This window comes from Engraulis encrasicolus, chromosome 22 (genome assembly GCF_034702125.1).
Source record: "Engraulis encrasicolus isolate BLACKSEA-1 chromosome 22, IST_EnEncr_1.0, whole genome shotgun sequence".
NCBI classification, from domain to species: domain Eukaryota; kingdom Metazoa; phylum Chordata; class Actinopteri; order Clupeiformes; family Engraulidae; genus Engraulis; species Engraulis encrasicolus.
Genome location: NC_085878.1, coordinates 48,377,566 through 48,392,822, shown reverse-complemented (window position 1 = coordinate 48,392,822; position 15,257 = coordinate 48,377,566). Strand labels below are relative to the sequence as shown.

At 42.0% G+C, this 15,257-nt stretch overlaps 1 protein-coding gene across 1 annotated transcript in view; it reads left to right on the top strand.

The window, feature by feature from the left end:
• Window positions 1-222: 222 nt before the first annotated feature.
• The window catches only part of LOC134438685 (3'-5' exoribonuclease HELZ2-like), a 43,278-nt gene continuing 28,243 nt past the window's right edge, over window positions 223-15,257 (top strand). Inside the window, exons 1-5 of the mRNA XM_063188301.1 lie at window positions 223-575; window positions 9,394-11,014; window positions 11,105-12,755; window positions 12,857-12,942; window positions 13,250-13,384. Of these exons, the coding sequence (XP_063044371.1) occupies window positions 9,646-11,014; window positions 11,105-12,755; window positions 12,857-12,942; window positions 13,250-13,384 (3,241 nt within the window). The 5' untranslated portion in view covers window positions 223-575; window positions 9,394-9,645. The remainder of the gene's footprint in view (window positions 576-9,393; window positions 11,015-11,104; window positions 12,756-12,856; window positions 12,943-13,249; window positions 13,385-15,257) is intronic.

Below are 15,257 nucleotides of genomic sequence, written 5' to 3'. Positions count from 1 at the left end.
TTTATCTACAGGCCACACTGAATGAGGAGGTGGGCCACATGGCCGCCAGGCCTACAGTTGCCCATCCCTGATTTAGAAAAATGCTGTCACATGCAGATAAGACAATGCAAATCAGATAAGACGTAATGCAAATGTGACAGGCAAGGAAGAACAGGTTAGTTGGGAACAGCAAAAAAAACAAAAAACAGCCCAACCGTAGTAGCATGCCTTTCAGGTTCTTCTATTCGCTATTGTCTTTCCTTTGGACTTTGTACAAATGTTGCGTATAGTGACGTGTGTAGTTTAATGATGGAAGGAGGGCAATTACAAAGAGCCGGTAGTTAGCCAGGTGTGTATGTCACATGTACAGAAGAACTGAAACTTAACATTCCTCCAATAGCATACAAATAGCCGAGTGTGATGTGAAATCGAAATGTTGGTCTACAGCTGCATCTGTTGGAAAATGTAGGTTTGCTGCAAAGAGTCAACTATTCAGGATGCTTGCTTACTAAAAGTAGTGGTAGAGGGCTTCTGTAGAGCTTCACCTTACACCATACCCAGACAGCGGGACATCAGCACATCGAGACGACAGATTGGTAATTAAATCCTTGTCTTCATTGTTGAGTGGTCCGATCTTGGATAGTATGAGATGAGATTTAATATATACTGTATGTTTTTGTAGTGTATAGAAAGTTAATTACTTGTGGAATTCTGTTGCAAAACATGCAAAGGTTTATCTAATTACATGAGGGATTATGTTATACATAACATGTAACATATAAGGGGGTACATTTTCTTTGAGGTAGCTGATATATAAGATATGCATACAGTATAATATGATATAGGCCTACGTACTGTATATGAATATTAGGGTTGCCTAGTGTCTGTGAAAAAATATGGGGCATGTCATTCTCATGGGGGGTGTAGGGGTCCTCCCCCAGAATTTTTTTTTTCCAGATACATGTTGTCCCCTTTCAGCTTAACACAGAACCATACTTGTATCTCTAAATACTGGACAGTTCTGTACTTCAAGGACCGGTTGGCAACCCTAATGTACAGTATATAAAACAAGTAGGCCTATATGTATATTAGCTGTGGTGTTCAACAATGGTTAGGGAAGTGCACTGTAGATCATAGGGTTGGAGGTTCAATCGCCATCCTTACCAATCCCTTCCACCCTGGCCGAAGCACCCTTGAACAAGACACCTATCCCCACACTGCTCCAGGGACTGTAATCAATACACTAACTGTGAGCTGCTTCAAATAAAAATGTAAGCTTAGCGTAATGTAATGAAATGTCATTATAAGTTTCAGTGTTAGCTGATCCAGAGTAAAGCTCTGTGTCACCCCTTAATGTGTTGAGTATCCTCTGCGAGGAAACATAATTTGTGGTTTTGCTGAGCAATGTTGCTGGGCAGTTGCCAAGACACTTTTCCATGGAGATTTGGCAACATTGTTTGTTCCTGAATGTCTGGGGATCATCTGTGGCACAGCAATAGGCAGAGTTGAGCACAGGTGAGTTCCGACTTAATTCCAAATTGTTTGTTCCTGAATGTCTGGGGATCGTCTGTGGCACAGCTATAGGTGGAGTTGAGCACAGGTGAGTTCCGACATAATTCCAAATTAAATAGGTAGAGTTCTCCTGAGTTACATACCGCCTGCTCATCTCAGGAGGGCTATGCTACTGCATGTTACCAAGCTACACTATACTGACTTCACCCTGTCACTTGGAACCAAAGACCAAATTGTCTGGAGACGCTAATACTATTGCAAACTAAGTAGGGAAAATGATAGATTGTAATATATACAGCCTATATTTAATATTGTATATTTGGATTTTGTATTTGAATAATATAATCAATGATTTTACTACCTTTCATTTAAAGTATGCTATATGGTACCAAGGTGCAATCAGTGTTGCCACCTGTCCCAATTTTTACTACTGTTTTTAATGGCCTGTCCCGGAAAAATATTAACAAGCAAAAAAGTCGATTGAGTTTGAAATGTCCAGGATTTTTGTCAGACAGAGGTGGCAACCCATGACTACTGACTTCACCCTGTCACATTATCTCTGCAATGACTCAGACACCAAAGACCAAATCTGGAGATGCTAATACTATTGCAAACTTACCGCACGAATATACCAAGTGCGACGCGAGTGAAGCGACAGAGAATCGCTTCTGTGCAGCAAGAGCGATACGAGCGACTGAAGCGACTAGCGCAGGGGTGTCAAACTCATTTTGGTCCGGGGGCCGCATACAACCCATGTGGACCTCAAGCTGGCTGCATTAGTAACATCATCGCGAAAAAAAAACATAAAGCAGAGGATTAGTGTTCAGTACTATCACGTTTTAAGTGTGTTGAATATGTAGAAAGCAATGCAATACTGGTAATCCTATGCAACATTTCCTTGACTTCATTCATTCATTGCCAACCATCAATGAATTAAATATGGGACAGTTGATTTTGGTGGGGGTCTGGGGGTTTCCCCCAGAAAATTTTATATTTCTTAGATGTCATTTCCTGCATTTTCACGCATTCTAACATCCCGTTTCCAATTTCAGCTTAATAGGAACCAATACAAATCCAATTATATTTAATATTTAATTACAACCAATACTAATACAATACGAATAAGAAGTATTAACATGTTATCTCTATATATGAGGTCTATAATATATGAGCTATATCAAATGCCTGTTACAGTACAAATTCACCATTTAAAATAGAAGTGTGATGTGCACTTTACTACAAACCCCAACTCCGATGAAGTTGGGACGTTTGGTAAACAGTGAATAAAATCAAAATGCTATCATTTTCAAAACATTCAATCTATTCATTAGATGAAGAATAGTGAAAAGACAACAAATTAAGTGTTAAAACCGAGAAAAAATATTGTTTTGGGGGACATATGTACTCATTTCTAATTTGATAAATCCAACACGTCTCAAAAGAGTTGGGACGGGGATCAGTGAAATTTAGTAAACATCCAAATAAGATAAAACAACAAAGAAGAACATTTCAAAATGAATTGTACTGACGGACAATATACGTAGGTGTCCAGGTATAAGATCATCACAGAGAGGCTGAGTCACTCAGAATTAAAGATGCAAAGGGAATAATTCAGTGGCGTAGCTACAGGTGTTCCAGAGGGTTCCGGGAACACCTACTTTTATAACTGGAACACCTAAAATAAATTGCCGTCACTTGACAACCGATTGTAAACGCAAGCGTCGGGAGTCCAATCATAGGTTTTACATGCAGCCTCCCCACTCACCAGTGGACCTATGCCTGCAGTGCACCTAGTGGCGCTGTCAGTGCAGTACCACCCGGAAAGGTGGCAAGTGGAGTCTTTCGTAATAACTACCTTTAGAATCGCACATCATCGATAGGCAGCCTACTGAATAGGCTATGTCAGTGGTGCAACATGATGGTTCTAAAATATGCTGCGATGAAACAGAGTTCTCATCGAAATTATTTTAAAAAGCCACGGCTTTAGGCCCAACAGACTTCAGGTTCCAGAATCGCAGAGGTTCTCCCTTCAAAAAGCAGGCCCACAGTTACCCATACCATCCGACAGGATAACCTGATTCTCACGCAGATGTATATTCACGAAGTGTAACGAAGATGCACGAAGCACTAAGGGTCTGCGCGAGTAGAGGATGATGCAGCTATAGATGAACCAAAATACAGTTAGCTTGGGGATCCCAGATCTCTCTTCTGTAGACGTGCCTAAATGCCAGAGCGATCTGAAAGCTTTCGCCATCCCTGAAGCAGTGAGTGGATGGCTAAATGATTTAGCCCGATACAGTTGGTTGGAGTGCAATATTAAATTGCGGAGGGCGCGAGCGTTATGTGCCTAAAATTATTATGGAAACGAAATGATAAAAATGCCGCACATGTAGGCGACGAGTATGGATTTCAACCCTTTCATTCGTACGTTGCTCCTAAAATAAATATAGTACATCCCATAGAGAAGACCATGTGTGAACGATAACGCGCGCGCAGACACAGACAGTACAGACGCGGTAGTTTTAAAAACAAGTTTGAAGATTTTGATGCAGCTGATACCCCGCATGAACGCTCCATAAAGAAGTCCAGTCGCTAGCATAACTAACACGAAATGGATTAAACAACATCACATTATGATCTTCAGGGGAGATTTCGCATTAAGAATGCCAGTATGGAGATGCCTGTAAACGGTGTTCTACTTGGTGGAGGAGTAGCATTAGTTGCGGAGAGAGTAACACGCCGACTAACTACCAACTCGGACTGCTACCAAGTGTGAATTGTGTATTTCGTTTGGAGTTGTGGGACGCTGGGACGCTCGGAACAGGTCAGGTACCGTGAAGACATTTCCTTTACTTTCTGATTGTCTGGACAACCGGTAAGCTGACTGTTGCTCGTGCTAACCGTGATTACCCACGTCACACATACACACACTAGAGGTGCTAAACTCGAATCTTTGAGGCGTCCGGGTTGATTGGATCATTCCAAGGAGAGTATCCGGATTAGACGGATCAATCGGATCACACGGATCACTTATTTAAAATAAATAAAAATAAATAAAAATAATGTATTATTTAAAACGCTTCTGCCGTTAAGTAGCTATGCGCCTCGCCTTTGTTGTTCCATTTATCAATTCACGCTGATAAATCAAAGAGTAAGACAGTTTGATCAACAAAACTCACTTTATGAATGTAACAGTTCCTAAACTCATGCTGCGATCCGACCCACCTGGGTCTCCTCACTAAACATGCAACCACAACTCGAACAGCCTTTGGCAGCAGTGAAACGGCATGTTCCTGATTTTGCAATAAATAATGTGTGTGTTTGTATTTAAGACTAAAAGTCAAACATTTGGGAGCAGAAGTCTAGTTGAGCAGGGACAGTCAGGAGGCGAGCAGCAGATGACCACTCGCTTCCGCTGCCGAGTTGCCTTGCGACTCACACACTCGTGGCAAAAACGAAACTTAAGCGATTGATCCGATCCGTAGGGGATTCGCTGCTACCAACAACTCAGTCAGGATTCGTCTCACCGAGTCGCCGAGGGCGCCGCTGCTGAGTGACTCGGACGAGGGGAGTGACGGCAGCAGTGGCTTTAAAGACTGTAGCCTACGCTGTAACGCAGTGAGTGATCGAGTCACGTCTGTAGACTATACTTTCCCTAAGAGTAGCCTACAGACTGAGATGTTAAAGCGTTGGCAGAGCACTATTAACATTAAAATGTAGACCTCAACAGAGTCAGAAGCACACGCATAGGGAGCGGGGATCCGCGACTCAAACACTCAATTGGCCACAACATAGGCTGGACGGATCAAACAGGCTCGATGAATGACGAGGCGGGAGTTGGTTCAGTTTTACTCAGTGAGTGTTCGTGACTGAACAGCATACTAGGGAGATTAGAGAATGGCTGTTGTAGTCAACTAAAGAGGATATATTCCGGTTTCACAATTTCTCGCGCTGTAACTGCCATTTTGTTGACATATTAATGAAATGCCGTCTGACCCGCCTTTGGCGGATCAATGCACGACAGCCATCCGGTCTGTTCGGATGAGGTCTTTACCCGGCTCTCCAACCGGATCCTCCGGGTTTTTTATCATCTCTAACACACACACACACACACACACACACACACACACACACACACACACACACACACACGCACACGTCTCTTCCAGCCAGCCCAGCCTGTCTGTCTGTACCCCTCTTCCCATCCTTTTCTTTTCTCCTTTGTTTTGGTTAAACCGGTCGGCCTTTTGGGTTTGTGAAAACTTCTGCTACTAGCTAGAATGGCTGTGTTGGAGGCTGTCCTTGTTGTTTCCCAATTTCGGGATATAAATTAAACACTAAATAACGTTTCAAACGCAGCCTAACTGGTGGATTGGTTTTCTGTTTGCTAGTTTCAACATTTCCTTAATACTATTTTGTAGCCCTATACACCAGAGCCACCGTTACAGCAAGTGTTTTCAAGAATTAACAGGTTGGCAACACTTCCAGTCAATGTTTGAAAAGGAGCTCGCCGAGGAATGGACTCTGATGAGATAATTGACGTATATTTAAAGCCAATATGCATCCCTTTGAATTCAGTTGCAGCGCAAATATAGCAACAAATAAGTTAGGTTGGGTTTGCCAGTCATGATTCATGCGTAATAGTATGCGTAATAGTATGACACCGTGATAGTAGGCCCATCCGTGCAAACGTGCTGTGTTTACTCTGAGTTGGAAAAAATAAAATAAATAAGGAACACCTGTATTTTCTTGGGAACACCTAGATTTTCTTTTCTAGCTACGCCACTGGAATAATTACCATAGTTATTACATACATTTTTGAATTCCCTTTGATTTACCACGATTGAGTGTATATAAGACATATTTTTGTTAATAAAATCATTGTATAGGTTCATGACATCATGAAATATATATTGGCTGTAGTCTCACTCTAGCACTCCAGGAATTAGAGCTATTGAAAATTGACCATATTAAGAATGCTTAATGCATGAAAATGATACAGGGGTGTAACATTCTCCTAAGCACCTGAGCTCACTTGAAATAGACCCAGAAGACATGGGAAACTGTCCTTTGCTTACAGAAGTCAGCAGAAGTTGTAGAAGTCCATTGTTTTTGACAATAATAGAGCATTGCACATCCTGTGCTACAGTAAAATGGACCATCCAACTTGTGTTAGTGCTAGCTTCAAAAGTCAGCCTCCATGATGGCATGCGGGTGCAGTAGTGTATTGGTTAAGATGTTCTCACTCATCTGTAGAGTTAAATACAGTGCTGAATGGTATAAATGGGTTTTAAACAGCATGAAAAGCCACTCATGCATTATATTTTGAAGGGAGATCTTCGATTACTGCCACATAGTAAGGTCAAATTGCATTCTCTATGTTTTAACAGTTTGGCTCCATCATAAGGACCAGCAGGTGATAAAATGGTGGGTTTTTGGTCAAGACCTGTCACACTGTAAGCACTAAAGAAAGGAAAACATTGCAAAACATGACAAGGAATACACCCACCATTTAAGCTGGTGAAATCATGTCCAAGATAGGAATTAACACTGTTTTTTATATAAAATCATCCCATCGGTTAATGTATTTAACTGTTAAGTGTTGTCTTTTGTTTTGTTTTTAGTCTTCCTCGACATTTGCTGCCATTTATTGTCCCCGTCCCAACTCTTTTGAGACGTGTTGGATTTGTCAAATTAGAAATGAGTACATATGTCCCCCAAAACAATATTTTTTCTCAGTTTTAACACTTAATATGTTGTCTTTTCACTATTCTCCATCTAATGAATAGATTGAATGTTTTGAAAATGATAGCATTTTGATTTTATTCACTGTTTACCAAACGTCCCAACTTCATCGGAGTTGGGGTTTGTACATATATACAGTATAACAGAGGGACCATTGGGTTAATGTCATGCAGGTATCGATTTTGCCCCGAGGGGCGTAATTGCGCATTTCGGTTATTTCATTGGAAAAAAAACCCCAAATTTTTTTTTTTAAACATCTGGGCCGGATGGAACCCTCTGGCGGGCCGGATGCGGCCAACGGGCCGTACGTTTGACACCCCTGGACTAGCGTATGTCCGTTACAAGCAGAAGGCAAAGCATTCAAACATTCCCATTGGCTGTGGTCACTGACCTCTATACAGTCATTGGCTGTCGCGGCTGGTCGCCGAACCGTGTCATAAAATATATCCAGGATTTCAACTTCAAACTGTCGCTCTCGACGTGCGAATCGCTTCTAGTCTCTAGAATCGCTTTTGTCGCGCGACTCAATACAAAGTCAATTACTTCCGTCACTCGCCTCGCTCATGTCGCACTTGGTCTATTTGTGCTGTAACAAGGGAAAATGATGAATTGTAATACACATGTAACCCATACTTAATATTCAAATTTCAATATTATAATCAATGATTAATTGACAGGCTTCATTTCATTTTAAGGTGCTATGCTATACTTTTGAATGATCATAGTGTTTTGAATCAGCATGAAAAACATGTATTTGTAACATGCATGGAAAAGAGAGAGAAAAGGAAACATTATATACAGTAGTGTCCCCCAGCCCCAATGATTTTTGTAGTCTTTAGCTCATTTAATATTTGAATTGGAATCATCTAAAATCGGTTATGTGGTTATCTAACACTGTGCGGTCCGGTTCTCTATTCTGATTGGCTAATAGCAGTGGTCAATCGAGCGTAAACCTACACCTTTCACATGAAGATTCTATGGGCGTCCAAGTTAGACCCAGCGTATCTACGTCGGTAATGAGAATTATGTTGCAGTTGGGGCAGGGAGTCTGCAAGAAGACATCTTTGCACAGCACCGTCTGTGGTTGGGGTATCAGCGTGATTGCAAAGACATTTCATTCCAGCTGTGTTTATCACCCCTTGCTGAGTTTTTGTAGCGAAGTGTGTTTTCTGGCAGCCTGACGCACGCACGCACGCCGAGTAATGTTGCCGAGGTAACCACAATCACTTCCTCAACTTGTCAACTCGTCGCGGATGAAATTGTCATTAAAGCGTTTTTAAAAGAAATTTGGTCAGCGATTAAGTGTAACAGTGTTAGATAAGCAATAGGCCTTGAGTCTGTTGGTTACGCTCTATTGATAATGGGTAAGGGGACGTTTATGGCACTCCACTTCGCGTCGTGCTCCACCCTTGGCCGTTATCAATCGAGCGTAACCCACGGCCTCTCGTGGCTTATTGCTTAACTCTCATATGACTAACTCACCTTGCCAAGTGTGTCTGATTTCACAAGGAATGACTCAGAAATATTTCAAGGTTTATTTGGGAGAGTTCTTGGATATGCCCTCATGAGGTTTCCACCTAAAGGCCTTGTCTGTCACACGCACACGCATGAGGGACAGTAGTTTGGGCAACTCTTGTTGCCAAATGAATCCATTCCATTCAATCAAAAAGCATAATTCAAGTAGTGGGACCCTGAATGTGGGGAGGTCTGATACTAATGCTCTTGCCATATGCAACGTAAAATGTTCAACATTCCTTTAAACATGGTGGAGATGTTCCACTCTTTTATGGTTGACGTACTTTGAAGTGGTTTGGTTGTGGAGCATTAAAAAGTTCCTCACAGCTCTCGACAACTGACACACAGCATACAGTAAGAATTGAAATGATGTGAAGGTGATCCTGTGGCCCAGTAGTGTAATGTAATTGTAATTGTCATTCTCCTCCCTACCCCCACACGTATGCCCCCAATCTCTTGTGTCTAACGTGGTTGTCTGCTGCCAGCAACATTGTTCAGCAAACTGCCAGAAGGTTGCCCCACTACTATCCCCTTTTGTGTATTTTATATGTATACTTGTGCACATGCATATAAATATTCAGTAAACATACATAATATAATATAATTTAATTTATATGAATATGTGGTGTTTGTGTGTTTCAGGTTTTATTGGGGTGCATAGAGCCTACTACTGGAGGAAAAAAAACTTTGGAGTGACAGAATTTGGTGTCTTACTTAAAAAACACATCATTACACATCACAACATTAACTTATATTTTGTTGATATGAAGCAATAGGCATTCTGTGCTGTATGTGGGAAGCAATTTTATCCATGCTTCGGATCTTTAAGAGTAACTATACTAACTATTGATGTAATAACGGCAAAAGATTTTGAACCCATACATTGGTGACAATATGGACTCGGATGAGGAAGATGACCAAGACAATATGATGCATTATCTCTTGACCAGCAATCCTAATAAATACAAACGCTGCAAGCTGGTAGTGGAGCGACATGATCGAGGATATGCCATGCCTTTTGATGAGCCAAATGAGCACATTGCAATCAGTGGCCGAGATAATCTGTGCCGGGCCTTTCCTGGGGAGACAGTCTGCGTGGAGATACTGACCAGGGAGGACCAAATGAGAACTGGAAAGGTGGTGGGAGTGATGGAGAGGGGTCGTTCCCTTCCCGCCTTCATTTGTAAGATGGTAGAGGGTAGCCCTCACTTGGTGACCCCAATCACAAAACCCACAACATGGATACGTGTGATTCACTCCAAAACATCCAATTCTGTACAAGTCCATCAATACACTGATGAAGGAAAATGGCTTCGGAAGGAAAATGTTAACATTAGCCCCAGTGATCTATACCTTGTACAAGTTCTGAAATGGAAAAAGACCTGTTTTTATCCACTTGGAGTTGTGACAAAGGTCCTATCACCAGATGACGTACATGTTCAAGATGAAATAAAGGAAGCACTGGACGCTGAGTATGGCCTTATAGACCAGCCTCCCTCCTTCAGAGAAAGACAAGATGGGTTTGTTGACCCTGTCAGGGAGAATCTGTGTGACTGTCTGACCTTCACCATCGACTCTGCAAGTGCCAAAGACTTGGATGATGCCATTAGTGTGATCGACCAGGGAGACACCTTCCAGATTGGTGTTCACATAACAGATGTGGCAGCGATTGTTCCGAAGGGCAGTGACGTTGATGACTTCGCCAAAAATCAGGGAGAGACATTCTATGGGCAAGATGATGAACCCTGCTACATGTTTCCTCACAACCTTCGTGAGAGCTATTTAAGCTTGCGCGAAGGCCAGACTCGCAAAGCTATATCCCTTTTGGTATCTGTAAATAAACAAACATACAGAATAGTAAAGCATAGCTTAGTTCTGTCCCAGATAATATCAAATCATCAACTTTCTTACCGAGATGCTGAGAAAATGATTCCAGAAGAGGCTGCAAGAGTCTTAAATTGTGCAACTGTTGAGGACTGTGTGGCTGTCGCTTACAATTTCACTGAAGCTCACAGAGAGTCAAGGCTGGCAGGAGGAGTGAGTCGAGTACAACGGGACGGAGACAGGTCACATCGAATGGTAGAGGAACTCATGAACATGTACGGCAGTGCAGTGGCTGACCAGCTTCTTGCTTCTGATTCGACAAAGACTCTTACTCCACTGAGATGTCACCGTCCTCCTGAATTGGATCATCTTAAGGAATTCAGGAGGAAATATCAGGCTTTGATTCCCCTCTCTCCTTTCCTGTCTCAAATCATCCTCAGTGAGGATGAGGAAGAAGGGGGTGATGATGATGATGATGGTGATGATGATGATGATGATGATGTTGAGCATCCACCTTATTATGGCGAAGTACTGGAGAACAATAACAATGACAGTGCGAGTGAAAGTGAGAATTATACCAGTGGTGAAGAGCACAGTGATGAGAGTGATCAAGATCAAGATGATGATCAAGATGATGTCAACATTCAGAATCCTGGCACATTACCCATGCAATTTGAGGTCTTTAACGCTGTGCTAAAGAAACTGGATGAAGCAATAGACAGCAATAACCACCTTATTGTAAAGCAGCTGATGTCATCCGATGATATTCACCCAACTCTGATTCCTTTACAGAGAGCATTCAAGGAGTTGCTCAGTCCAGCTGTGACGCTACGGTCATGCTCAACACTGGAATCTAGGATGGGCCACTTTGACCTGCAGCTAGATGCCTACTGCAGGGCTTCTGCACCCATGAGGCGATATGTTGACATAGTCTTGCAAAGGCTTTTGCACCGTGTCCTTGGAGGAGAAGCTTGCAATGTTAGTTATACATTAAAGGAGATAGAGCAGCTATGTGCAATGAATGACTCTGATCGAGCCTCAGACTACCAGCTACAGTTGAAAATGTTTACTCAATTTGTGAAGAAACAACATGTGGCACACATGGCTGTCCTTGGCAAACTGCTCCCAAAAGGTGATTCTTTCTCTATTACTTTTCCTCTGACCTTACAATTACAGGATCTTTCTGTGATGTACAGACATTTAAAAGTAGTGGAACAGCCCAAATACAACAAGGAGCGGCACACTATTACACTACAATGGAAAAGAAGAGTGTACTCCTTCACAAAGCCAGAAAAGAATCCAGTGAAAACTCTAGGAAGCAGATACAGCACCTGTGTCGCAGTAGAACAATGGCAAAAAATGATGATGGCTGTGCAAAATCAGAATTGGGCAGAAGGTAAACAGATTCTGCAGAACATCATGTCACATCTGGGGCATGGAAGAAACGAAGAAAATGATGAGGACACAAATCAAGGCCACTTCAAATCTTTTGTTCTGGAACTTAGTCTGGGGAAGGTACTTCCAGTGCAAGTTGGAATGGGTCCAGGTCAAACCCCTGAGGTACACCTGATAAACATTACTCGAGAATTTGAGGTCTGTTTGGAGCACTCAAAAAGACCCACAACATGTTTCTCAAAATTGGCACTTCATCCGTCAAAGTCAGAATATAAAAATTGTGAGGAGTACCAGGAGATATGGGGGTGTCTTTGTGAAATGGATACAGCTCACAATGCCCTAGAGGAAAACAACAGTGTAATACTAGAGGGTGTACAAATAACATGGATATCAGGGAACCACAATGGCCACAGAGGGTATTTTCGCATATCACAGGCCCAGAAAAAACAGTGGGCATTAGAGTTTGATGTCACCAACTGTTTCCTGTGTATCCGACTTCGAGACCAGAATGCAGAAACAGAGAATGAAGAAAGTGATCATGAGGAATTTGAGGATCTTTTACTGCAAGATAAACTGCCTTTCACCTGGGTAGCTCATGGTGTGACCAGTCGACCCAAAAAGAAAAAGAAAGACACTAAAAAAGAAACCAAGGAGGATTTAAACCAGTCTCCCACCCAAATCGATTTTTACATCAATCATTGCTCTATGAACTATACCCCAGACCAGGTCTATGTGAAAAACACAAAATTCACTGTCGAAGTTATTCCAAAAAAGATCCCTTATGTGTAAGTAATACATTGTCTTTTATTTGTATACATTTACTTAAAACTATCTAAGCTATTTAGACTTTGTGGGAGCTCAACAAGTTCAATGTGTATGATTACAGGCTTCGGGAAAATGCAGTAGAAAAACTGAAACGCGCTAATTCTCTGGTGCAAGACATTGCTGTTGGACATGCATCAATCCACAGCTGTAAGTACATGAAGAGGTGTTGTACTGAACTGCTGTTTGTAATTTTACCCCAAAGACTGAAACCAGTTAGCATATACAACCTTCGTCTGTTGTAATGCATAATTACCTGGATGGATGGGTGGATAGATTTATATTTCCATCTCCCAAGGTGTTGGGTTCTTAATGTTAATGCATTCTTTAAAAAAGTGGTGTGCGTGGTTGGTGTGGGTTGATGCGTACACATCATTAATGTAGGTTTACCAATGTGTGACTAATTTAATATCAGTTTCTTGTTGTCAAATCCTCATCACTGTGTTTGGTTGAACAGCTATTGAAGATGAAATGACTGGAACACTCGCTACTGATGGTAAAAAACTAGGCTTGCCTCCTCTAAACAACAGTCAGAAAGAGGCCATTGAGCAGGCACTACACAGAAAGTTCACACTGATCCAAGGCCCACCAGGTACGCAACAACCATTCAGACATTGAGAGATTTATTGACATAATATTTTCTTAACAACCACTAATCAGCAAACTGCTCACCATCTTGGACAATAAGGCGCACACACTCTACAACACAATCATCCAACAAAAGAGTGTGTTCAGCTGGAGGCTGAGAGCACTGAAATTCAGGACTGACAGACTGGTGAAATCATTTGTTCCTAGAGCCATGCAACTCTATAATGTGTCCATTAAGGACAAAGAGAAACTCCTGGACTTTTCTGCATGATCACCTTATTTATTTTTTATCTACTTTTTTATTTTTATATTATTTTTACTTCTCTTTTTAATCTACAGAGCAAACTGGAAAAAGATTTTCCCCTTGGGGATGAATAAAGTTTAATCTAATCTAATCTAATCTAATCTAATCAGGTTCATTATGTAATTTTGCTGGATTTTTTTGGAGACTTGGAAAACTATATTTTTGAAAAGTAGATTGTATAAGCAATCAGAAAATCAATGTTTACATTTGCACAGGTGTCTGCATGGTGGCCATCTTAGATTTTTCAAAATGGTGTCCGAAAAAAACTAAATTTTGTAATTTCTCAGCTTCTGAATAAGCTTGAACATTGCTATTAACTGCTGAACCTACATTTTCAGGGTCACTGAATGTAATGATGGTAGTTCCGATGGTGGTAGGCCTAATTATTGTTCTCAGACATTTTGCAACCTCACTAATTTATTTGAACTATTTATTTATAGTATTTACAAGTATGCATGTCTGTCAAGTCCACCATATAAAGGAGCCCAGCTGGAATGTGAAAAACTGGTGCAGGAGTGAGGAGCATCGAGGTGAACAAGAGGTCAAGCCCAGGAGCCCATTAATTAGAAGCTGTGCATTCTATGCCAGTCTGATGAAGCCAAGAAGGGACTGCATTTATATTGCGCCTTTCCACTCCCTTGAGCATTCGAAGCACTTTACGTCGTATGCCTCACATTCACCCATTCACACTCACATTTACTCACTGGTGGCAGTGGCCACCCTGCCACCAGGAGCAACTTGGGGACAAGTATCTTGCTCAAGGGCACATAGATGGGGTCAGGCAGAACGAGGCTTGACCCTGCAACTTTCACGGTTCCTTAGCCACCCCCGCACCGGGATTCTGGTCCAGAATCCAAGATTAGACCCCTATGGACATGTAGTGGAGGTAGTTCAAGAGAGGGCCCGTCTGAGTGATGAGGACTATGTTTAAGTGCCCAGCTGAAACACCAAGGACACAGAAAGTAGTCTGGTATCGCTCCTGTCACTAATCTGCAACCAAAAAGGTTCAAATACAGCATGCAAAAAAACGACATACACATGTCATGTCTACAGGACAGTACACGGCCAAGAAGCATGGCCAGAAGAGAGGAAGCACAGAAATGTCTGATCCAGGCCCCTCAGCATCAGATTCTCCCCCGCCACAAGATCTTTTTCAAGTCCACTCGACAAGAAATAATGGTTCTTCTGCCAAAAGGACGATGGTGGTCAGAACTGGTCAGAACGGCAAAGGGTGGAAAAACTCTAAAGCAGGGGTCACCAACCCATCTATCTGCTTTCTTTGTCCCTGGTGTCTCAGCTGTGCAGTTCTGCAGTCGTCTTTCGACTTTAACATAGTACCCATCACTCAGGGTGGCCCTCTCTTGAACTACCTCCAGTACATGTCCATAGGGGTCTAATCTTGGATTCTGGACCAAACCCCCTTCTTGACATCATCAGACTGGCATTGAATACACAGATTCCAGCTAATGTGCTCCTGGGCTTGACATGCCTCTTGTTCACCTCAATGCTCCTCACTCATGATTAGAACCTGAACAAACAGCAAACAAAACCATCACCCTTACACTCCACCACC